This window comes from Pongo abelii, chromosome 6, assembly GCF_028885655.2.
Source record: "Pongo abelii isolate AG06213 chromosome 6, NHGRI_mPonAbe1-v2.0_pri, whole genome shotgun sequence".
NCBI classification, from domain to species: domain Eukaryota; kingdom Metazoa; phylum Chordata; class Mammalia; order Primates; family Hominidae; genus Pongo; species Pongo abelii.
The window spans coordinates 118511095-118535428 of record NC_071991.2 but is presented as its reverse complement, the minus strand read 5'-3'; the positions used below and the strand labels follow the sequence as shown (position 1 = coordinate 118535428).

The 24334-nt window shown below is 36.7% G+C and overlaps 1 protein-coding gene across 4 annotated transcripts in view; it reads right to left on the bottom strand.

Annotated features, from left to right (window-relative positions):
• CPED1 (cadherin like and PC-esterase domain containing 1) overlaps positions 1–24334 on the bottom strand; it is a 317128-nt gene that overhangs the window by 53945 nt on the left and 238849 nt on the right. For all 4 annotated transcript variants that reach the window (XM_009243173.4, XM_054559715.2, XM_009243172.4 and 1 more), the window contains 2 exons: positions 8860–8977; positions 1702–1838 (listed from right to left, as the gene is read on the bottom strand). In XM_009243173.4, coding sequence (XP_009241448.3) covers positions 1702–1838; positions 8860–8977 — 255 coding nt within the window. The remainder of the gene's footprint in view (positions 1–1701; positions 1839–8859; positions 8978–24334) is intronic.

Below are 24334 nucleotides of genomic sequence, written 5' to 3'. Positions count from 1 at the left end.
TGCCGAGGTGGGTGGATCACTTGAGGTCAGGAGTTCGAGACCAGCCTGGCCAACATAGTGAAACCCCATCTCTACTATAAATTCAAAAAATTAGCCAGGCGTGGTGGCAGGTGCCTGTAATCCCAGCTACTTGGGAGGCTGAGGCAGGAGACGCGCCAGAACCTGGGAGGTGGAGGTTGCATTGAGCCGAGATCACGCCATTGCACTCCAGCCTGGGTGACAGTGTGAGACAAAAAAAAAAAAATGCCTGTGGAGTAGCCACACCCATACATGTATGATTATCAGTGAATTACTCAATCTCTCTGAGCTTTACTTATCTTAAGCAGAAAACAGATATGATAATATCTACCTTAGCTGTGATTAGGAATAAATACATTTTTAATTTATTCATTTACTTGACAAATATTTATTAAGTTACTATTCTGTGTCAAAAATTATGCTCAACAATGAGATTATGGCGGTGGATTAAACACATTCCCTGCCCTTATGAAGCTTACAGTCTGGTGGGATTTAAATTGTAACAAAGTTAGCAAGAAACAGTTTCTTGCTAACAAAATTAATTGAGCACAAAATCAATGCTCAATTAATAACAGTGCAACGTAAGTTTCTAAATGATTTTCTTCCCTTCTTTTTTTAAAAAAGGAACTAACACTACTGATTGATCTTTAGAGACATTCTCAATCATGAAAATTGGAACATTTATATTGAAATCACCATGAAGAAGAGGTCCATCTTCCTGTCCTGCCCCTCACCTCCTGTTATTCTTCCTTAACTATTTGCTAGTAAATTGGCATACATTCTGCCCAGGGCTTTTTTTCTTTTTTTTTTTTTTTCTTTTATTATTATTATTATTATTATTATTATACTTTAGGTTTTATGGTACATGTGCGCAATTCTATGTGTTTTAATAGAGCTTTGTGAAAATCCACTTTTGAAATCAGTCTTGCTCATGTGTGAGAGCTTATAAACTGTATAAGGAAATGTCCATCTAATAAAAAGCACTTTGAAAATTGGGTTAAGGATTACTTACTTGATGTTAACCAAGCATCTCAGTCTATGTGCCCATTTTGCATATCTGAGAGTTCTGCCAGACTCTACCTAGTCAGAGCATGCCTAGCAAGAAGACACTGCATGTCCCAGAAATCAGCTTAGAAGCCTCACTAAAGGAAAAATCAGCCTAGTGAGGTCCATGTGAGACCTGACCAGGAATATGAAAGAAGATCAGTAAGGTTAGTGTATAAAAATAATCCCATGCACTTGGAAAGCTCTAGAAGTGAGTCTCACATGCAGGACCTTTTGATTTCCTGTGCTGAGCTGCAGATGTCTGTTTTCACAGCAGTGCTTGCCAGAGCTGCAGTTGACAAGGCCAGCTGCTCTCAACTGCCAACTGTCAGTTGACGTGGCAAGCTCCTACCAATTTGTGCTGAGAAAACAGCATGGAATCGGGTCAGCATAGGACAAGACTTTAATATCCTCCATCTGTCAAACAGAGTTACTTGGAGAAAACTGAACATTTGGAGCGGGAATTGTTCAGGCTATTCTATGATAACATCTATACATGATTCAAAAAGCCATATTGCATTCAGTTAGTTTTCCTCTGCTGTGAGACAGCAGGAATTGGTCTAGTAGATACAACTATATGATTTTTAGTACTTCAGGTGGCATACATTAAAGGCTTCCCCCACGAGATCCAGAACCTACCTTCCTTCCTCCCAGGCACTGCTGGAGTTGAGGCTTAGTTAGGACACCATATTGGCAATTGTGGGGCTGCCAGGTTATTTCTCTCCAGTCACACGTCCTGTTGTCTGAACAACTAAGGCAAGGCACAATCCACTGGCCTGGAATAGATGACAAAACTTTCTTTGGTTCTGTTTCTGCTGGTGAAGTTTGTAAGTAACTTTAAAATTCAGCTATGGCACACCATTTCAGAAATTATAGCAAGACCATCCTTATCCTTTAAATCTAGTGGAATAATGAAGGCATGGCTTCCTGCCAACCAAATAGAATAGCAACATTAAGTAATGTTCTGAAATAACACATTTCATGCTGAAATCAAGTATGAGCTCTGTTCCATGAAACCTTATACTTATTAAAAATCTAAGTATTACTCAATCATTACCTATTTTTAAACAGTACATTGAGCACTTCAGTAAGACCAAAGCATTAATAGACTGGGAGCCCCCCAAATTGGCATTTAGCCTCAAATATTTATTAGCCTAACACATGCATAGGTTCTCCATCCATAAGTATAATAGATCTATTCCCTGCTCTCAAGAGATTTAAGATACAAGAGAACTACTTCAGTATGATGATAATTTATTATTTTGAAGATTAGTTATTTTTCTTCAATTTGATTGATGGCCTTTTTGGTGTGAATCTCTTCACCTCTTTCTAGCTGTTGCCTGAATTTCTTCATCTGTTAGATGAGGTGTGTACAGTTCTTCTCACATGATTGGTGTAACGATGTAATGGAATAATGTATTTAAGACACATTTGCAATATTGTATTCATCTTTTGTTACTAACAGAGTTCGGGTAGAAAGTAGGTCCCAAGCTTTAGCAAATGTTTATAAAATAAATGAATATTCTCTATGCATTTAAGATCTTTCCTGTTTTATTGATAAAACAACATTCATGCAAAACACTTCAGCTTTTAGTGTGAGTGGATACATTAATAATGTGGTAGAAAAATATAATTTTTTTTGTTTTTTTTTTTCCTTGTTCATCTTTTCAGGAATTGAGTGTGAACATAGCACATCATATAAACAAATATGGAGTGGTTATTTCTCTCCTTGTTGGAGAACATATACAATGATATCTCTGATAATCACTCTCCTTACCCTAAATATCTTGCTTATGTTACTAGTATATGTTTACCCTTCAAAACTGAGGAGCTAAATATCACCCAGATAGTTCTTGAGTTAGAAAGGAAAAAACTTAAAAACTTTGTCCATTCTGGCTTTGATTAGTGGTACTGCTAATAATGGTATCTGGTGTTATATTAATTTTAGTGGAAAGGATTTCTGTTTTTAGGAGATGAATATAGTGCATTTTATATTCATGACTTCAGGGATGTTAGAATTGTGAATGTGTTTGTGTATGTGGAAACAGTTATAAATAATAAAATATGAAAGAGGATATAGTTTATGGCTCTTACTGATTGACCACAGAAAGAGAAAGAAATGTAGGTATATTAAGAGAGAGAAACTGGAAGAGATAAAAGAAAATAGGAGGGAAAGGAGATGAGAAAATTATGAATTCCAGGAAAGGAAAGAAAATAACAATAACTTTGTGGGGTACAATGTCAACTGCAAGAGAAATACCAAATTTTCAAAAGGAATGCAGACTCATTTGTTCTTCTTACCACATTTTTTTCTTTTCTTTGATTTTTACATGTAATGAGAATTCCAGAAAACTGCTTTATTAAATGTCTATCTACTAAGTACTTTCTATGCAATTTCAGGAATGATAAATTAACCTTTATGTCTCCATATACATATGACTCTCCAGAAGGATTTAAGTTTAATACATTAAGTATATACTCAGTTGAAGTGTTAGGCATTATTGGTGTTAAAATATCATAATAATTTTTAAAAAATAGTTAACATTTTTCAGTACCTCCCAAATGCTAGGAATATTCTAAAAACTTTAATTTATCAACATATTTAAACATCAACAACCCTGTTATCATCTCCTTAACCAGGGCTCAGGAACTTGTCTGAGATCCTCTAGTTAGTAGGTAGTAGAACTAGCATTTGAGCAGGGCAGTCAGCTCCAGAGTCCATGCTCTTAACTATAATGCTAAACCTCAAAAATTTGTAATCAGGTTAGAAGATTATAATTTATACATAATATAGAATAACTATAGCATAAAAACAAGTAATGCATAATGGAGTAAAAATATCTGTGTGGTAAAGAGTTGGGGCTTTGGAGACCATGCACACCTGGGCTCTATCTCCAAATGGCCCTGCGGACCTCAACATTGACTACATATTAGAGTCACTTGGAAAGCTTTTAAAAATTCCTATGCCCAGATTGTACCCCAGACATTGAATCAGAATCAGTGGGGATGGGGCTCAGAAATCAGTATTTTTTAATGCTTCTTTGCTGATTCCAATATGCTGCCAAGGATAAAACTCACTATTTAAATTGGAGAAATTACTTAATCTTTTCATGATTAAATTTACTTCTCTATAAGGAAAATATGTATAACACCTGCCATAGTGCCTGATTACCTAATAGTCAACATATATATTTTATGTATTTTCCCGCCTCTACCCTCAGTGAGCCACAGTTGTTCAAAATAGAGTCATGGAGGTCAGAGTTTTCTGGAAGGGTCCATGAAGCAGATAATATGTGAACAGGCCTTTAGGGACAGATAAGATTTGAAGACCTGGAAGGAGTGGTACTTTAGGTACAGTGAAGAGATGGGCCTGACAGGAGCGAGACTGAAGCACTGACTGCATATATTGGAGAAAAAGAGGGTCTGCTATGTGAAAGATGTTTCTAAAGTTTCTGGTTGTAGAGAATGGCTGTACTGCTAAAAGAAACAACCAGAAAATTTAGGAGAGATGCTGGTTTTTGAATGGCAAAATAAAGATTATCTTCCTCAAAAGTGCTTATTTTTCCATCCAATTCTGTTTTATAATTTCTTTTTCATTCAGAATATATCTTGCTTTCTAATTCTAATTCTGTTCTGGCAAGCATGGTTTGTCATTAATAACCAACCTCCTCCACATCTTTGATATAGACACAGCCTAAAGTTTAATCTTTGTTGATGTATTTCTCAAGCAAACCTCCTTAGATAAATGATAGTCTTTCCTTCACAGAGGTTCACATTGAGTGGCTGTGTAGCATCACGTTGGATGGAGGTTAGAAGAGGCCTTAGAGTGTGTCCTTTCTCCCTCCCCTCCCCGTCGCTTTTTTTTTTTTTTTTTAACAGAAGAGGCAATCTGAGGCCCAAAGAGTTAAATAACAGAAGTGGGATCATGCTGTTAATGACAGGGCAGGCCCAGAACTGAGGCCTCTGAGTCTTCAATTTGCCTATCCTTTTATCATATTAGGCTAGGTCACCACAAAATAATCAGCAGAAAATGAAATACAGCCCCACATCCTCTTTGGTAGCACTTATAGGAAAACTCACAAACTGATTGTTATAATGAATTTATTTTAAAAAGCTGAATTTACTTAGTGAGCTCCTGTGTGGACAGAGACTATGTTTAAGCAAAGATTGTTAATTTTCTTTCTAATAGGATAATGATATGTTGAGGGCATAAATATGTTTCTGCTAATGAGATTCTATTTAATAATCTTTTGAAGGGCTGTTTTCAGCAGATCTCAGAATCTCAGAGCATATGCATCCCACCCGTACTTCAGACACTGTACCCCTCAACCTTGCTGACAGCTAATTTTGTACAAACTGAGGCCCACTTTGGCCACTTGCTGCCAAGGATGAAGAAACAAGTAGCTAATTGCGTGCACAAAGATTCAAATATGGGTGCAATTAGTTTGTGGACATGAAAGTGCATGCACATAAAAAGGAACCCTGATTGGGTCTCTGAAAACTTGGCCCCAGTGGTTCGTACTACTCTATATTTATACAGCCATAACTCTGCATTTTTGCATTGGTTAACAATTCCTTTTATTTATTGTGAGTTAAATACTGCTTGAAATAGGCATCTGTATAACATCTGCAAAACTGGTGCTCTTGATATTTTAAATAATACCAGCTCTTTACTAAAATTGTCCAAAAAAGTACCATAAATTCTATGTTATATATTTGAACACTGAATGAATCAAAGCTGTGATTTCTGAAGTAAAGTGTGACATATGTTTTAGGAAACAACATTCTGAGGAACGAAATTGTCTTTTAGGAGAAGTCATTTGATTTATAATTATAGCTCTGTATTTAATGCAAGTTAGATTTCAGCCATTTCAGTGAATCAGATTGAATGATACAACAGAGGAAAAAAGTTCAACTCTGATTTAGGGTTGAGGTGAGATAGGAAATCATGTAAATGTTGGCACTAATTCCTGACTCTGTAATGTTATAATACAAAGCATTTTTTTAAGAAGACAAAAACATCTATATTTTCAATATTAGTATTAAAGTATAAGTTGTCATAATTCCTTGCTAAAATAAGGTAGGATAAATTTTTTTAATTGTTTACATATCATAAAATGCAATCTGAAATATTTTCCTTAAAGTTAATTCTCATTCAATGACCACTGTAGAAATTTTTATTTTTCCTAATTAGAATAATTATTTTTTCTTTCTTAAGCAACAGATTTAATTCTAGGTTGTATCTTACAGTTAAATTATTTCCTAAAAAATAGAAATCAATTTAAGAACTAAAAAAATATAGTCATTCAAAAGTTTAATGGCTGATGTTATTGAAAATGATATCTTGAGATCAATACATAGGCAAAGTGAAAAAAAAAAAGATCCAGTTTTGCCCAATAGCTGTAATGTGTTTTTAAAATAAGATTTTCAAAGCAGTCTATCTTTGGCCATTAAAACTAAATCCAGAGCTCCTAAATAAACTTTCTCCCAGTTTTGTCCACTATAACTTCTTTCAATAGGAGGGAATCCTGCTACTAAGGAAGGAAATGATCTCTAGCAGCAAATGATACATTCTTGCAGACTGCTACCCTGACCTCACTTGTTAAGTTTTTGAGTCTTTGGGCCTTTTGGAGCTTCAGGATGGAGCAGTTGGTTGTCATGATTGTGCCCTGGCTGCTCATAGTCTTCTGTGGATGGGAGGGAGGTTGGATCTTGGTTTTAGTTCAGCAACCATTTTAAATTCATATATTAGACATTGGAAGGTGGATAAGGGACAATCTCTTCTCTAGAGAAGCCTATAATCTAGGTAAGCCATCAGTAAAAACGTATTGCTCATGCACCCTTGATGTATTAATGAGTACACTGTAATATATATATATATTCCTATATTTATATATTTTATCAATTATAAAACATAAAAAGAAAAATGATCAGGTAAAATATAAATGCATATGTATTTTAATCTTTACTGGCTTCACCCTATGAATGGCCCTGTGCTACTTCCTCCTCTTCGTAGGGAACATCATTTCATTTTGGAGACTAAGTGAGAGACATATAAATACTTAACATAATATGGTAAGAGCTGTTGTAGAGATGTGCCCAGGATGCACTGGGAAGAAGCTAAGCTGGGAATCTGGTGGTGAAAAAAGGCTTCCCGGAGAGGACTTCCAGCATCAGAAGTTGGGAAAAGATGGGAAGAGGACTTGTAGGTAGAGGGAACAGTGCGGACAAAAACCTGAAATTCTAAAGGGGCACTGTCAACATAAAGAGAGGCAAAGAGGCTGGGAGGAGGCTGGAAATATAGAAATGGGCCAGATTATGGAGGCTTCAAATTATCAGGCTAAGGAGCATGCACTTGACTTGTGAGTCAATTTGGGGCCTTCTCTAAGGAGGCCTAACTCCTTAAGTACCAGAAGGCCACTGTTCTACGGCGGCCTCACCCACAATGTCCAGGCACAAAGCCCAACATAAGTTAGCGTACATTTAGCGAACAGAACAAGCTGCCACGTCTTGAAGAATCCCAGTAATGTACTTTGAACTTTTTGTTGAAGAACTTTTGCCTTGGTGCAGTAGGAGGAATAGAATTGTTTTATGATTTCTCATAAATTGTCATCTGATAAAAAATATTTAACTGGACATATCAGTGTCTCCTTTGTATGGAAGAGTATATATCTCATTTAGCAGAGAATCACAAATCACACCACCTGACACACCATAATGGGTAAATCCCTCTCTATTCCTTGACTGTAATTTATTATTTGGAACACATGTTCAAGAATGGGGACATGCCCACGTTTGTTAACTGTGCATGCCAAATTGCAATTTGTCCTGCCCATTTGGGAAACTCATTTCCCATTCAAGCTGTGGTGTGAAGTTCATGGCAAGGGTAGAAAAGCTCCTGAGTGTTTTTTCAGACTTTTTAGAGGAAGGGAGACTTGGGTTCAGGAGGACAGAGCAGTAACCAGGAAACTTGGAGAAGATGCTCTCTGTTCCTCTAATGGCTTTGAAGGCATTTTTAGTCCCAACTTTGGCTTGACCCCACCATCTCCACTGAAAGAAGATTGCTGGGGAAGGAGAGAAATAGGGAATGTTGAGAATGGCACCAAAGAAGTATCTCATTCCAGGTCTGCTCAGTGCTTAGGCAGGATTTAACACAGTAATTAAATTTGATGTCATAATTTTCTTGCCTATATAAATGACCGATATATGAGGGATACTAGTAATCATGCCCCCTAACTTTTTTTTAGTGAAAAGAAATAATTTAAAACTGAACTTGCATACTTTGCAGTTCTTTGGTTCACACCAAATATTTATTTTCTAACTACTATGTACAGATTATGGTGCCAAATGAATTAGTGTAATGCAAACAAAGTTAGGCTCTCTGCCCTCATGAAGCTGACATCCTGGGAAAACTGACATTAAACAATTAATTCAATACTTGGTCATTTAAATAATTGCGGTAACTGCTATGAAAGAAAATTACTGAGTGCTATGAACTATATAATAAAGAAACAAATCAGAGGCTCAAGGAAGGCTCTCTGGCAAAAGTAACATGGGTAACAGATCTGCAGATGAATATGGATTAACTGGGTAAAAAGGGGAGAAGAAAATAATTGATTAATCAAAGTATTTCAAATATTAAAACAATGCACTTACATTAATTATATGCTTTATAGTTCATAGTCAATAAAAAGTAATGCCCTTGATTTTTTATAAAAGGATAGTTTAAATAAGCATACACTTATCTATACCAAATTATTCTTTTTTTAGAGAAGTGATATCCAATGTGATAGTCACCTTTCATGTCCCCAGATGGACATCTTTTTAGTTCAGACTGTAAAATGGCTTCAATGTAGTCAGAAGAAATAGGCTGCAACCCACAGGTTTCCTCTGGATGAATCAGCAAACCACAATCCTGCATTAAAATAATAGATATTAGTTGTCGTATTAATTAACTTGACGCATAATAATAAAATCTAAACAATAAGATCTTATGTGGCAAATAACATTTATGGATAAAAGGGAGCAAATATTCCTTATCTTTCCCCTGCTGGCTTACCAATAGTTGTTTGTGCTAAAAGTAGATAACTTTATTTTAATCTTTATTTTGACATTGATATTCATGTCATTGTTCTGCCAATTAAAAAATGAAAGCAAGTTTTACTTTAAAAATATATCTGTGTCAACTCATTAAAAACAAAACAAACTATAATAGAGGACAACACAGCAAGTGGAAGAGACAGTTAATGTGAGAAGCGAAATGGGAACTATTTGGAGAGAATTTAACAGATGAATTTCATTTTAACAAACCTTTTTTAAGAATTCATGATACACCAGAGTGGAATCAGATGCATGTATTTTATTCAAAGCACATTCTTATATTTACAACAGCGGGTAACATTTCACTGCACTGAGTATCATTATGGAGGCATGTGCTACACTAAGCAATGCTTTCAATAGTCTGACAGATGTAGAACAGAACGATAGTGTATTGCGTCTCTGAAACTTCTCTCCTTCTCCTTCCTCTGCCCCATCCACTGAGCTGCACCTTCAGGCTGGACCACTCTCATTTTCTGTTAGCTTATTCTGCAAAGCTGTTGGCCCTGTACCTGTCCTATGTCCTTCTATCCTACTTCAGGTGGTTCCACTACCACTCTTCTCACTGGGTTCTCTCAGTCTATCACAATTTAGGGCATGTTAAAAGCCTATCATCTAGATTGGGATTGCTTTCCCCCTAATTTTGCATGGAGACATCTTATATTTTAGGTCTCAGCAAGGTTTTCCTGAAACTCTAGCACAATTATGTCTCCCTACTTTTGTTCATGTCAGCACCCCATTTGTTTCCTTTATGCTCTTCACCATTTGATAACTGTTTGTTAGTTTGTTTATTATTTGTCTGGGTCCTTTCTGCTATACTGAATGTGCCATGGGAACAAATAATTATTCCACTCACATATGGAACCAGTGCTTATCATACAGCAAACAGTAAACATTTATTGAATGCATAAAAAGTTAGACTTTATCGTGTCCCTCTTTATATCAGAAATTCTCAACCATGGGGAGAAACAGTGGATTTGACCTCTTCTTTGCTGTGTAACTCTGGTTCTAATCAGCAATTTATGGTTACATTCTCTCATATTCTCAACTATCCTAACCTCAGATTCCCAGATCTCATACAAAAAGGTCCAGGATATTAAGGAACAAGAGGAATGGTGGGGGTGAGTGAACTTAAAATCTTGATTCAGTCTACATATTTTCATTTCTTAATTTATGACTAAACATGGAGTTTAAGATACTGATTAAAATTAGAAAAATGATTTGTATTAAAATGCTTATTATAATACAGCAATAAAAACCACAAAGTTTATTATAATGTGGGGAGATGTAGTCTAAATAAACATCTATAAATGATACTTGTTAGTATACCCGTGTATGTGTGTGATATCTATCCAACCATTTATTTTTAGTGGAGACTGGATCTTTTATAAGGCTATAAAAAAGTGTCATGATTCATCTTGCAAAAATATTTTTATATCAAATGTTAGAGGGAGCAATGAGAAACAATTACCATTATACATTGCTGATGGGAGTGCAAGTTAATTCAGTTGCTTTGGAGGGCAGTTTATACTAAAATAAAAAGTGCAGAGGCTCTGCAACCCTGGAGCCTTCTGGGTCTACTCTAGAAAAACATAAGGGATATGTATAAGGATAAATCTAAATGAACTAACTAACATGGAGATATTTTCAAGACATATGGGTAAGAAAATATCCAAAAGTTATAGAACAATTCATGCTATCTGAAATACCATGTACGTGTGTGTTCACGCAATCAACAACATACTAAATACTGATTTTGTGGGAACAGGTATGTCTCTGTTAAGAGAATAAAAGGAAATCTGGATGATGGTAGTTACCTGTAGAATGTGTTCCTGGACTGGCAGTGGATGTCAAGGAGGCTTTAGCTGTATCTAGAATGCTTTACTTTTTATTTAGGGAGAATATTATTCTTCTAGTACTTGTGAAACTCAATCTTAGTTTGAAATATTATAAACAACTTTCACCACCTCAGCTGGAGACTTGGCTGTTCCTTCATTCTAGGAGGTACCATGTTGGACGTTACTTTTAAATGCAAAGTATTTATCTGTTTATAGTTCTATATGCTATAATGTCATCTAAACTTGGGTACTTCAGACTGAGATGTTGTCTTCAATTTATTTTATTTTATTTATTTATTTTTTTATTTTATTATTATTATACTTTAAGTTTTAGGGTACATGTGCACAATGTGCAGGTTAGTTACATATGTATACATGTGCCATGCTGGTGTGCTGCACTCATTAACTCATCATTTAGCATTAGGTATATCTCCTAACATACCCATGCAAATAATGTTGAAACATTTTTTAAAGTTTGGATTTAGATTAAACTTTTTCTGAAAATTCTTGTTTGTTTTGAGATTTCTGTGATGTGTGTGTGTGTGTGTGTGTGTGTGTGTGTGTGTGTGTGTGTGTGATCATGTGCCACTACTCATCCAAAGGGCATTAGAAACAGAGTCTAGATCACAGATAACCAAAGTCCTAACTGATTTCTTCTGTTGAAGCGCTACATGTAATTGGCAAGTATCTATCAATCAGAAAGACATATTGCTACTTGTGTGCTGAGGGCTTGTCCTGGGCAAGTGACCACTCCTGCTACCTAGAACCTTGTGATGTTTTTGTGTTTGAATTGTTATAAAAATGGTGCTGTCTTTCCCTTCATATGGAGGTTCCCACTGGGTACCTGTTCTGTGACAGTTGGTCAGTCAGCCCTGTTAGTTCTAACTAAACAGTGACACCAGTAAGTTTTGAGGTAAGACTAGAATGATAGCAATATTTCAAAGGACAGACCAAAGCAGAGAGTAAGAGGAGGACAGCAGATTTTGAGGTAAATGAAATTTCGAGCCATACCCTTTTCTCTGTAGTTTAGGCCAAAGAATATCCTATGGCATTCTGTGCTTCCTATTGAATTTCCCCTTAGTAGTTAATCTTTGTTTGCAGTTTACATATCCTAAGCCTTTCCATTAAAGTGTTCACTATTTTAGAGAGCCAGGGCAGCTTACTGGAGTGAAGGTTAATCACCTTCTGAGCTGTGGCCAAACAATGTTACCCTGAAAGTTGAATGAGCCAAAGCATATGGCCAAATGCAGACCCAAGTCCAGAGACTGGTTGACAGAGCTGAGGGAGTTAAGAGAAGAAAAGGTGGTTATCAGTACAGCAGGGTGGGCTTTGTGTACATTTTATGGAATAAGACAATGGTGAGATACACAGGAAAGAGCACCACTGTGCCGGGAGTTTCACTTGTGAATTTTAGTTCCAGCGGTGTCATGAACCGGCTGTGTGACACTAAGTCACTTGATCTAGATTTATCATTACAAAATGGTGAAGGCTGGAGAGAGGAGAAGGCAAAGAATTGCATTAGGTGAGCTCAAGTCCTGACGCTGACTGCCTTAGGTACCTACGCCATATCCATTCTCCTTTCTTCCTTTTAGCAGAAAAACCCGTATTTTGTTGGAGTAATGTGCCCAGCATTAAAAAAATTGATTTCCCAGTCTCTCGTAGCTAAAAGGAGTCAGGAGACATAGTTCTAGTCAAAGAAATGTAAGTCAACACCAGCTAGGGAGTTCTGGAAAAGTTTTACTTTCCTGATGCCACTTTTTCTTGATCACTCTGTTTCCTCTTTCTGCTTAGAATATGAATGTAAGCCTGAGAATGAGCAGCCATCTTGTGGCCATGAAGCAACCATAGGCAGAAAAAATAGAATGAGCCTAGGGTATTGGTGATGCTGTGGAGCTACCTCTACACTTTTTACTATGAAAAACAAACTCCTACTTGGTCAAGCCACTATAGAAACGTAAGATGCAGCCAAATTTCTCTATTCCTCAAGGGGTCTCTGAAACTTATAATTTAAGTGCCACATGAATCTTTTTGAGTATTTCTTTAGATCTTAAAAGTGATTAATCACAGTAATAACATTAAAAAAAAGGAAAATTCTCATTAGTGTCTCTCATTTCTTTCTTCACTGGGATGATTAGCAATTTGGTCAGGTTTAGGCATATTGAATATTTCAGTTACTAAAAAGAATAAACAACAGTATTGTTGTTGTTGTTGTTGTTGTTGTTTTGAGACAGAGTCTTCCTCTGTCTCTCAGGCTGGAGTACACTGGTACCATCATGGCTCACTGCAGCTTCGAACTCCCAGGCTCAAGCAGTCCTCCCATCTCAGCTTCCCAAGTAGCTGGGACTATAGGCACATGCTACTGTGCCCAGCTAACAGCTCTTTTTTGGTCTTAAGTGTCATCTCTTGGAGCCACAGATCTATAGACACAGAAAATGTAGTATTTAGCAGAGTTCTGTAAAACAGCATTAGCTCCAGAAATCTTCACACTTAGAGTGAATCATTTTGTTGGAGACTTCAAAAGGAAGCTCCAAACTCCAGAGTAGATTGTCATAGTTCTCAATTGAGTGCAACAGTATACTTAATAGGAATTTTCTTGTTCATACGTGTGCAAAGTAAATATGCTTAGTACATAATTCAAAAAATTTACTTAACTTTTCATGAGGTGCTAGAGTAACTAACCGGAATCATTATGATGTTCTTGGTTTTTCCTCCTGCCTGATCAGTTTCTCATTATCTATTCCTCTGGACACCCACTTCATTCCTTACAGAATTATTTGTCCACAAAAGAATGAGTAATATTTCTCATTTTAAATGCGATATTGCTATATTTTTAAAGCAATACTGAATTGGACTATTTGAGCTGATCTGTGTCTTTAAATCTTACCTACTTCTATTGACCCCATGGAATTATTTCTCTGAGATGAAAGAATTATTCCCTTCTCTGTCTAAACAATTTTAAATGCCCACCTAAATTTTAAAATATGCAATTACTCCCTCCAGCACATAGCTCCTTCCAAAGAGACCCATTTCCTCCCCTTTCCCTGGGCTACTGCCATTTCCAGTAAGTTAGTAACTGATCTCTCAAAACGTGATGATTCTGGCATGGCCAAATCCCTCTGGAAAGGCAGAGAGTCCCCTTCCAGACTAGGGCTGTTCCTTTCCCCACAAGAACTGACATTCCTGGGGAGATAAATTCACTCTTAGCCCACCTGAAGTAAGATATATTTGAGATCTTATGATGTATTTTCCCCAATGTTCTGATGAACTGCTGATCAAAGGTGTCTGCTGGTTCTCTTGAGCCTGAACACTTACTAAGCCTAAGGCCATGTGACTGGACACTAGCAGATCCCATCACATCTCATATCTTTAGCACCCTCATGCATGGACCAAAATGCAAGACCTGCTATTCATCTCTCCTCTAATCCAATTTCACTGATCTTCTGCTACTCCCATCCATGGTAAGCAAACCCTTCTACAATCTCAAAGGCTTCACTCAATGTTCCCTCCATCTCCTCACCTTCCCCAAAACCCATCCCGACACAGGGAAAACAGGTGAGGGGGAATGGAAAGAAAACTTGCCCTGCAACTGTGTGGGAAAAGACAACTTGCCCTCTTTCTCTGTAGCCATCTCCAGGGAAGGCTGCCTGCATAGTCAGGAAGTTTACTTCTTCTTGTCTTCCAACTGCCTCTTTCAAACCATTATTCCATTGTGTTACCCTCAGCTGTGGCTCATTTCACCTGGCTCCTCCTTGTGGCAATCTTCTATCAACATCTTAATTATGCTTCCACATACCAATGGAACACCTTAGCCATTGTCATTCTCTCCATTTCACAATTTGCTCTGAAAGGTCTATATGGATTCATTCTATTTCATTCAACCATATTTTTGTACAAATGCTAGAATATTTTATTAAAGCCAGGGATGCTCCATCTGTAATTTTAAATTCTATTTCCTTTTCTTGAAATAAAATATACTTTTCTTCTACCTTATTCCTGCCTCTTCTGCAGTCATGCAGAACTTCCATTCCCATGATTCCTAACTCTTTCAATTTGTGTCTATACTGTTCATTTCTATACCTCAACAATCCACATCTTCCTTTTTTTATTTTACTAATGGTACACAGCAGCTCTCCAATCCTGGAACAATCCAATCTATCTCCATCCAACGTTCTACATACCTGTCAGTGACACTGGCAAAAATCACACAAATATAAAGATAAATGCCAGACACATTTCCTGATGGTCTCTCAGTACTGTCTGGAAATCTTGGTTCTATTATCCTAGTTGGAACATTTCCCCACTCTTCACAAAGGCTACTTCAAACCTTCATCATTCTCCTTAAGCTCCCTCATTTCTACATCTCTGTTGGTCTCATTAGATGACCTTGTCTTCTACTTCATAAAAAATTGAACCCATTAGACAGTAATTTGCTCAAATTTGTGCTATCTGACAATAAGACAACCAGCCCAGATATCTCTTCTTATGTGGTAGTAAAGTAAATCTTCTTCCATCTGTGAAGGTTTGCTTCTTTCACTTGCATTTTTCATCTCATTCTTTTCTACTTCTGGAAATGCTCACCTTTTGCTTTTATTAACACTCCTTATTACCAAATACCAACTCCTTTGAAGATTCTTTGTTACCCAGCCCTTAAGGTCTGACCCTTTCTATAGTCATGCCCTTAGTGCTCTTACTTTGCATTCTGGGAGAGATCATTCATCTTCATGGCATAACCACAGCTTGAATGATCACGACTCCCAAACTGGATCCCTGTCTAGGCCACTCTCAGGGCTTCCAGACACATAGTCATCTGCTTCCTGGACATCTCCCTTGGATGTCTCAGAAGTACCTCAATTTCAATATAACTATGACAGATATCATAGGTTGAGTCAAAACCCATTCTGATCTTACTTTTCCTTGTTTTGCTCTCCTAAAGAGAACACTAATAACATGTCTCCCCTGTTTTTCTTACAGCCAAGAGTGGCCACTGACACATTTCTGGTCAGTGATATGTAAGTATAAACTTTCAGGGAATTGCAGAGAAAGCCTGTTTTTCTGGTACAGAGGCTGTTCCTTTCTCCTCTCTTGTTTCTTCTTCTCTGCTTGTGGAACAGGAAATTGATAGCTGGAAGAACAACAACTATCTTAAATTATGGAAGAAAGGCCAAAAACTTTGTGGAGACTTTAGTGCTGACATCCTTGATCTTCTGAAACCATTTTGATCTGTGCTGACATTCTTGATCTTCTGAAACCATTTTGATATGTGCTGATGTTCTTGATCTGCTGCAAACGTCTAATTCTGGACTTTTTATTGGATAAGAAGAAAATATCTCTTATTTGTTTAAGCTACTATTAGTCAGGTTTGCTGTTACTCACCAAACAGCTGAAATTGAACTTTAAAAATCATTCCAAAATCTGTTCCATCCCCAATAACCTCAATACTGTTGAGCTTGGAAGATTTGGTGCCCAAGCCAGACATTTCAGTTTTCCAAGTTTCCCTTCTCTTCATTGCCCCTAGCAGCCAATCAATCACCAAATATTCATATCAACTTTCTCTTCTTGATTTCTTTTTTTCTTGATTTCAATGGATACTATTTTGATCTGTGTCTTTATGTTCTTTTATCATGGGAATTGCCTTGACCTCTTAATGGGTCTCCTCTGCTACAGTTCTATGGACCACCCATATGTCTATTTTCCATGTTGTTGCTAACGTCATCTTCCTGAAATGCAAAAGTTTTAAACTCCCTTTGTTGCTTGAAATAATTCAAGAGATTGCATTGCATTCAGGGTAAAGTTTGGCTGCGGTCCTCCTCTTTGGCTAATCTCCATCCAGTCTTCACTCCATACTCTGCTTGACTTGAATAACTTCTACTTTGTCCAGTGCTACTTTCTATGATGTTTCCATAAGGTTAACTGAAAGCATTTCATTCTCAAGGTCTGTTTTGAAGCACTCACATTTCTTTTTTTAGGATGTGCACTAAAAAAACAAACATTTTAGAATAAGAGAAAAATTAAATTGCATCGAAAGATGAACTTAGTATAAGATGCACAAATATTGTGTTAGGGAATTTTAGCTTCCATCATTAGAAAATGTTTCATCAGCTCCTGCCATAAACAAATAAAATTTCAATTTTTCATATTTTCTTATAAATTAATTATGGTCAACTGAGAAGTTTCCTGGGTGCCATATATAAGTACTGTAAAGTGAAAATCATGAAATATTTGGATTTTGAGATTTCTAATTGTTTCCCATTACAAGGACCTTCATTTCATTTCTACTATGAAAATCAATCTATGAGACTCATAATTTTGATTTTGAAACTTTTTTCTGCTTTTGGCAAGAAGACTGATTTCTTAGACATATGCTGAGAAGCAAGATAACACATCCTGAGTTGTTTGTGATTCACACTGAAGATGTTTATCATGGAAAATATATCATATAGAGCATAACTTTAGGAGATATTCAAATACGGCCATTTATGCTATTTAGGATATAAGCATTTGTCTCTCTCACTTTTTTTTATTCTTTTAAAAATATCATATTCACAAATTGGGAAGGAGACATTAACAAATCTATTTTAAAAATTTGTACAGATTTATGAGGTACATGTGAAATTTTCTTTTTTTTAATTTTTATTTATTTATTTATTTATTTTTTATTATACTTTAGGTTTTAGGGTACATGTGCGCAATGTGCAGGTTAGTTACATATGTATACATGTGCCATGCTGGTGTGCTGCACCTACTAACTCATCATCTAGCATTAGGTATCTCTCCCAATGCTATCCCTCCCCCCTCCCCCCACCCCACAACAGTCTTACATGGGTATATAATGCTTAGTGGCCAGGTCAGGGTATTTAAGTTGTCCATCATCTGAGTATAATACATTTTTGTTAGCTGTAGTCACCCTACTTTGATATCAAACATTGAATTTATTCCTTCTGTCTTACTGTATGTTTGTACCCTTTAACCCACTTCTCTTCATCCTCCCTCCTCATCCCCAGTCATTCTTTCCAGACTCTGTTATCTATCTTTTCACTCTCTACCACCATGTGATCAACGTTTTAGCTCCCACATATAAGTGAGAACATGTAATATTTGTCTTTTTGTGCCTGGTTTATTTGTCTTAAGATAATAACCTCCAGTTCCATCTATGTTGCTACAAATGAAGTTATTTCATTTTTTATGGCCAAGTAATGGTCCATGTTCCACATTTTCTTTATCCATTCAACCACTGATAGGCACTTATGCTGATTTCATATCTTTGCTATTGTGAATAGTGCTGCAACACATGAGTGCAGGTATCCCTTTGATAAATGGATGTTTTTTCTTCTGGTTAGATACCCAGTAGTGGAATTGCTGGACTGGATGGTAATTCTATTTTGGATTTTTTTTTTTTTTTGAGAAATCTCCATATCATTGTCCATAGTAGCAGTACTAGTTTATATTCCCACCAATAGTATATAAGAGTTCTCTTTTCTTCACCTCCTTGCCAACATCTATTTTTTTTTTGTCTTTTTAATAATAGTCATTCTGACTGGAGTTAGGTAATATCTCACTGTGGTTTTCATTTGCATTTCTCTGATGATTAGTGATATCGAGCATTTTTTCATGTACTCATTGGCAATTTGTATGTCTTCTTTTGAGAAATGTCTATTTCTATAAGTTGCCCACTTGTTGATGGAATTATTTGCTTTTTCACTTGTTGTTTGAGTTCCTTGTGTATTCTAGATATTAGTCCCCCGTCAGGAGAATAGTTTGCAAATATTTTCTCTCATTCAGCAAGTTATCTCTTGATTTTCTTTTGCTGTGCAGAAGCTTTCTAGTTTAATTAAGTCCCATTAGTCTATTTTTGGTTTAGTTGCCTGTGATTTTGAAGTCTTAATCATAAATTATTTGCCTAAACCAATGTCCAGGAGACCTTTCCCTAGGTTTTCTTCTAGTATTTTTACAGTTTCTGGGATTACATTTAAGTCTTTAATCCATTTTGAGTTGATTTTTGTGACAAATCTTAAGTAGTTTGCCAATTATGAACTGTCTGTTCTGCTATAGGTTTATTCCAAAAATATTTTGCAAATCTCAGGATGAATATTAGTTGCTACTTGGAGTTCTAACCTGCCTTCCAACCTACCAGAAACCTAGTATAGATTTGTCAAGCTTCTCAGGGATAAAACTGGAGCATAATGATAATTGAAATAGATATATTTTTTAAGCATTTATTATATGCCTGGCATGTAAGTTATTTACACATATTATCTTATTTTTCTCACAACAACTCCTACCTTCATTTTAGGAATAAGAAAATAGAAATGCTAAATTACCGAGAGGTAGGTTTTAAATGGAGGTCCATCTCACTTTATACCTCTGTTACTTCATCTTACTGTATAGCTGACTTTCCCAAAAGCAGAGCAAATCATTGGTTTTATAGTCTAATTTCAATCTTCCTGTGCATTAATCAATACTTTCTCTTTCACCTTTACTCCATCTCCACTCCAATCCCAGTTGAAAGTTGGTTCCTTAAAATCGACTTGCATTGCTTTATGTCTTTTCAGGTACAGTCACACCGAGGCTGTTTTTGGTATAAATCCATCCACGATGTAAGCTCAGATCAGAAAGTGTGTTACAATCTTTCTGTTTCTAGCACTTGTCAGAGTCCTCGGCATGTGATAAACATTCAAAACATGGCTCCTGATTGAAGCTATTGTCAGTATATAGGATCAATGGAAGGAGAAGAAATGGATGGATGTAGGTGTGGGGCCCAGCTGCAGAGAAAGGGCCACTGGAATAGAGAAAAAAGGGGAGAACATAAGGGTAAACATGACCTATATGGCCAATGCTGGGTTCCTGCTAGCATGGATATTTGGGGCACTGGAATGATCTCCAATATAATTCTGGCTCTAATGTTTTTGAGTCTCTACAGAATAATTGTCTAAATAATTCCCATATGATCTATTTAGCTCTAGAATTTTGTGTTTGTGGTTCTCCCTTTTGAGAAATTTCCAAATGGATTCCTTGTACAGACTGGCATCTTGTTCTGAAGGAATGAATTATTTTCTGTGTTTACATGGTCTTTTAATTTAACAACTCTCCTTGTACTGTAGTCAATCAGCCATAAAATACTGAGTAGCTGTTGTCTGATTCACAGTATCAGACGTTCAATAAACATTTATAGAATAATTAGCTTACATTTACATTAGCAATAAATAATTAATGATAATCTATCTAAAATCGCCCTTGAGATATCACATTTATCCCAAAATTGAATGTTTTTCAAGAAGAAAAGAGAGCAATTTATGTAAATTAATATTAAGAGAGATTTTTCTCCTTTATGGAGGGCATTTGAAATATCTGCAAAAATAATTGCATATAAATTTAAACCAGCAATTATACTGCTAAGACTTCGTCCTACAAATCTACTTTACAAAGTACACAAAGATAGATGTACAAGGAAACTGACTGGAGCACTTCATAAAATATTAATAACACAAAACTAAACACATCTCAAGTGTCCATCAATACAAAACCGGTTAAATATCTTGTGCTGCATCCAGATAATCAAATATTTTGTAATTCTTAGAAAAGATGGATGTGGAGGACATCCATTCCAAGATGACCAAATAGGAACAGCTCTGGTCTGCAGCTCCCAGCATGATCGATGCAGAAAACGGGTGATTTCTGCATTTCCAACCGAGCCTCGGCTGGTGACACTCAGGCAAACAGGATCTGGAGTGGACCTCTAGCAAACTCCAACAGACCTGCAGCTAAGGGACCTGATAGTTATAAGAAAAGCTAACAAACAGAAAGGAATAGCACCAACATCAACAAAAAGGACATCCACACCGAAACCCCATCTGTAGATCACCAACATCAAAGACCAAAGGTAGATAAAACCATAAAGATGGGGAGAAACCAGAGCAGAAAAGCCGAAAATTCTAAAAACCAGAGCACCTCTTCTCCTCCAAAGGATGGCAGTTCCTCACCAGCAATGGAACAAAGCTGGATGGAGAGTGACTTTAATGAGTTGACAGAAGTAGGCTTCAGAAGGTCGGTAATAACAAACTTCCCCGAGTTAAAGGAGCATGTTCAAACCCATCACAAGGAAGCTAAAAACCTTGAAAAAAGGTTAGACGAATAGCTAACTAGAATAAGCAGTGTAGAGAAGACCTTAAATGACCTGATGGAGCTGAAAACCATGGCATGAGAACTTCATGACGCATACACAAGCTTCAATACCTGATTCGATGAAGTAGATGAAGGGTATCAGTGATTGAAGATCAAATGAATGAAATGAAGAGAGAAAACAAGGTTAGAGAAAAAAGAGTAAAAAGAAATGAACAAAGCCTCCAAGAAATATGGGACTATGTGAAAAGACCAAATCTATGTTTGATTGGTGTACCTGAAAGTGATGGGGAGAATGGAACCAAGTTGGAAAACACTCTTCAGGATATTATCCAGGAGAATTTCCCCAACCTAGAAAGGCAGGCCAACATTCAAATTCAGGAAATACAGAGAACGCCACAAAGATACTCCTCAAGAAGAGCAACCCCAATACACATAATTGTTAGATTCACCAAGATTGCAATGAAGGAAAAAATGTTAAGGGCAGCCAGAGAGAAAGGTCAGGTTACCCACAAAGGGAAGTCCATCAGACTAACAGCGGATCTCTTGGCAGAAACCCTACAAGCCAGAAGAGAGTGGGGGCCAATATTCAACATTCTTAAAGAAAAGAATTTTCAACCCAGAATTTCATATCCAGTCAAACTGAGCTTCATAAGTGAAGGAGAAATAAAATCCTTTACAGACAAGCAAATGCTGAGAGATTTTGTCACCACCAGGCCTGCCTTACAGGAGCTCCTGAAGGAAGCACTAAACATGGAAAGAAACAACTGGTACCAGCCACTGCAAAAACATGCCAAATTGTAAAGACCATCGACGCTATGAAGAAACTGCATCAATTAACAGGCAAAATAACCAGCTAACATCATAATGACAGGCTCAAATTCACACAAAACAATATTAACCTTAAATGTAAATGGGCTAAATGCCCCAATTAAAAGACACAAATGGGCAAATTGGATAAAGAGTCAAGACCCATCAGTGTGCTGTGTTCAGGAGACCCATCTCACGTGCAGAGATACACATAGATTCAAAATAAAGAGATGGAGGAATATTTACCAAGCAAATAGAAAGCAAAAAAAAAAAAAAAGCAGGGGTTGCAATCCTAGTCCCTGATAAAATAGACTTTAAACCAACAAAGATCAAAAGGGACAAACAAGGCCATTACATAATGGTAAAGGGATCAATTCAACAAGAAGAGCTAACTATCCTAAATATGTATGCACCCAATACAGGAGCACCCAGATTCATAAAGCAAGTCCTTAGACACCTACAAAGAGACTTAGACTTCCATACAATTATAATGGGAGACTTTAATACCCCACTGTCAATATTAGACAGATCAACGAGACAGAAGGTTAACAAGGATATCCAGGACTTGAACTCAGCTCTGCACCAAGCTGACCTAATAGACATCTACAGAACTCTCCACCCCAAATCAACAGAATATACATTCTTCTCATCACCACATAGCACTTATTCTAAAATTGACCACATAATTGGAAGCAAAGCACTCCTCAGCAAATCACAACAAACTCTCTCTCAGACCACAATGCAATCAAGTTAGAACTCAGGATTAAGAAACTCACTCAAAACTGCACAACTACATGGAAACTGAACAACCTGCTCCTGAGTGACTACTGGGTAAATAACAAAATGAAGGCAGAAATAAAGATGTTCTTTGAAACGAATGAAAACAAAGACACAGTGTTCCAGAATCACTGTGACACATTTAAAGCAGTGTGTAGAAGGAAATTTATAGCACTAAATGCCCAAAAGAGAAATCAGGAAAGATCTAAAATTGACACCCTAATGTCACAATTAAAAGAACTAGAGAAGCAAGAACAAACAAATTCAAAAGCTAGCAGAAGGCAAGAAATAACCAAGATCAGAGCAGAACTAAAAGAGATAGAGACACAAAAAACCCTTCAAAAAAATCAATGAATCCAGGAGCTGTTTTTTTCAAAAGATCAACAAAATTGATAGACTGCTAGCAAGACAAATAAAACAGAAAAGAGAGAAGAATCAAATAGACACAATAAAAAACGATAAAGGGGATATCACCACCGATCCCACAGAAACACAAACTACCATCAGAGAATACTATAAACACCTCAAGAAAATAAACTAGAAAATTCAGAAGAAATGGATAAATTCCTGGACATATACACCTCCCATGACTAAACTAGGAAAAAGCAGAATCTCTGAATAGACCAATAACAGGCTCCAAAATTGAGGCAATAATTAATAGCCTACCAACCAAAAAAAGTCCAAGACCTGATGGATTCATAGCCAAATTCTAACAGAGGTAAAAAAGAGGAGCTGGCACCATTCCTTCTGAAATTATTCCAATCAATAGAAAAAGAGAGAATCCTCCCTAACTCATTTTATGAGGCCAGAATCATCCTGATACCAAAGCCTGGCAGAGACACAACAAAAAAAGAGAATTTTAGACCAATATCCATGATGAACATCAATGCGAAAATCCTCAATAAAATACTGGCAAACCAAATCCAGCAGCACATCAAAAAGTTTATCCATCATGATCAAGTTGGCTTCATCCCTGGGATGCAAGGCTGGTTCAACACACACAAATCAATAAAGGTAATCCATCCCATAAACAGAACCGATGACAAAAACACATATGATTATCTCAATAGACGCAGAAAAGGCCTTTGACAAAATTCAACAGCCCTTCATGCTAAAAACTCTCAATAAACTAGGTATTGATGGAACGTATCTCAAAATAATAAGAGCTATTTATGACAAACCCACAGCCAATATCATACTGAATGGGCAAAAACTGGAAGCATTCCCTTTGAAACCTGGCACAAGACAAGGATGCCCTCTCTCACCACTCCTATTCAACAGTGTTGGAAGTTCTGGCCAGGGCAATCAGGTGAGAGAAAGAAATAAAGGGTATTAGTTAGGAAAAGAGGGAGTCAAATTGTCCCCGTTTGCAGATGACACGATTGTATGTTTAGAAAACTCCATCGGCTCAGCCCAAAATCTCCTTAAGCTGATAAGCAACTTCAGCAAAGTCTCGGGATACAAAATCAATGTGCAAAAATCACAAATATTCCTATACACCAATAACAGACAAACAGCCAAATCATGAGTGAATTCCCATTCACAATTGCTACAAAAAGAATAAAATAACTAGAAATCCAACTTAGAAGGGATGTGAAGGACCTCTTCAAGGAGAACTACAAACCACTGCTCAA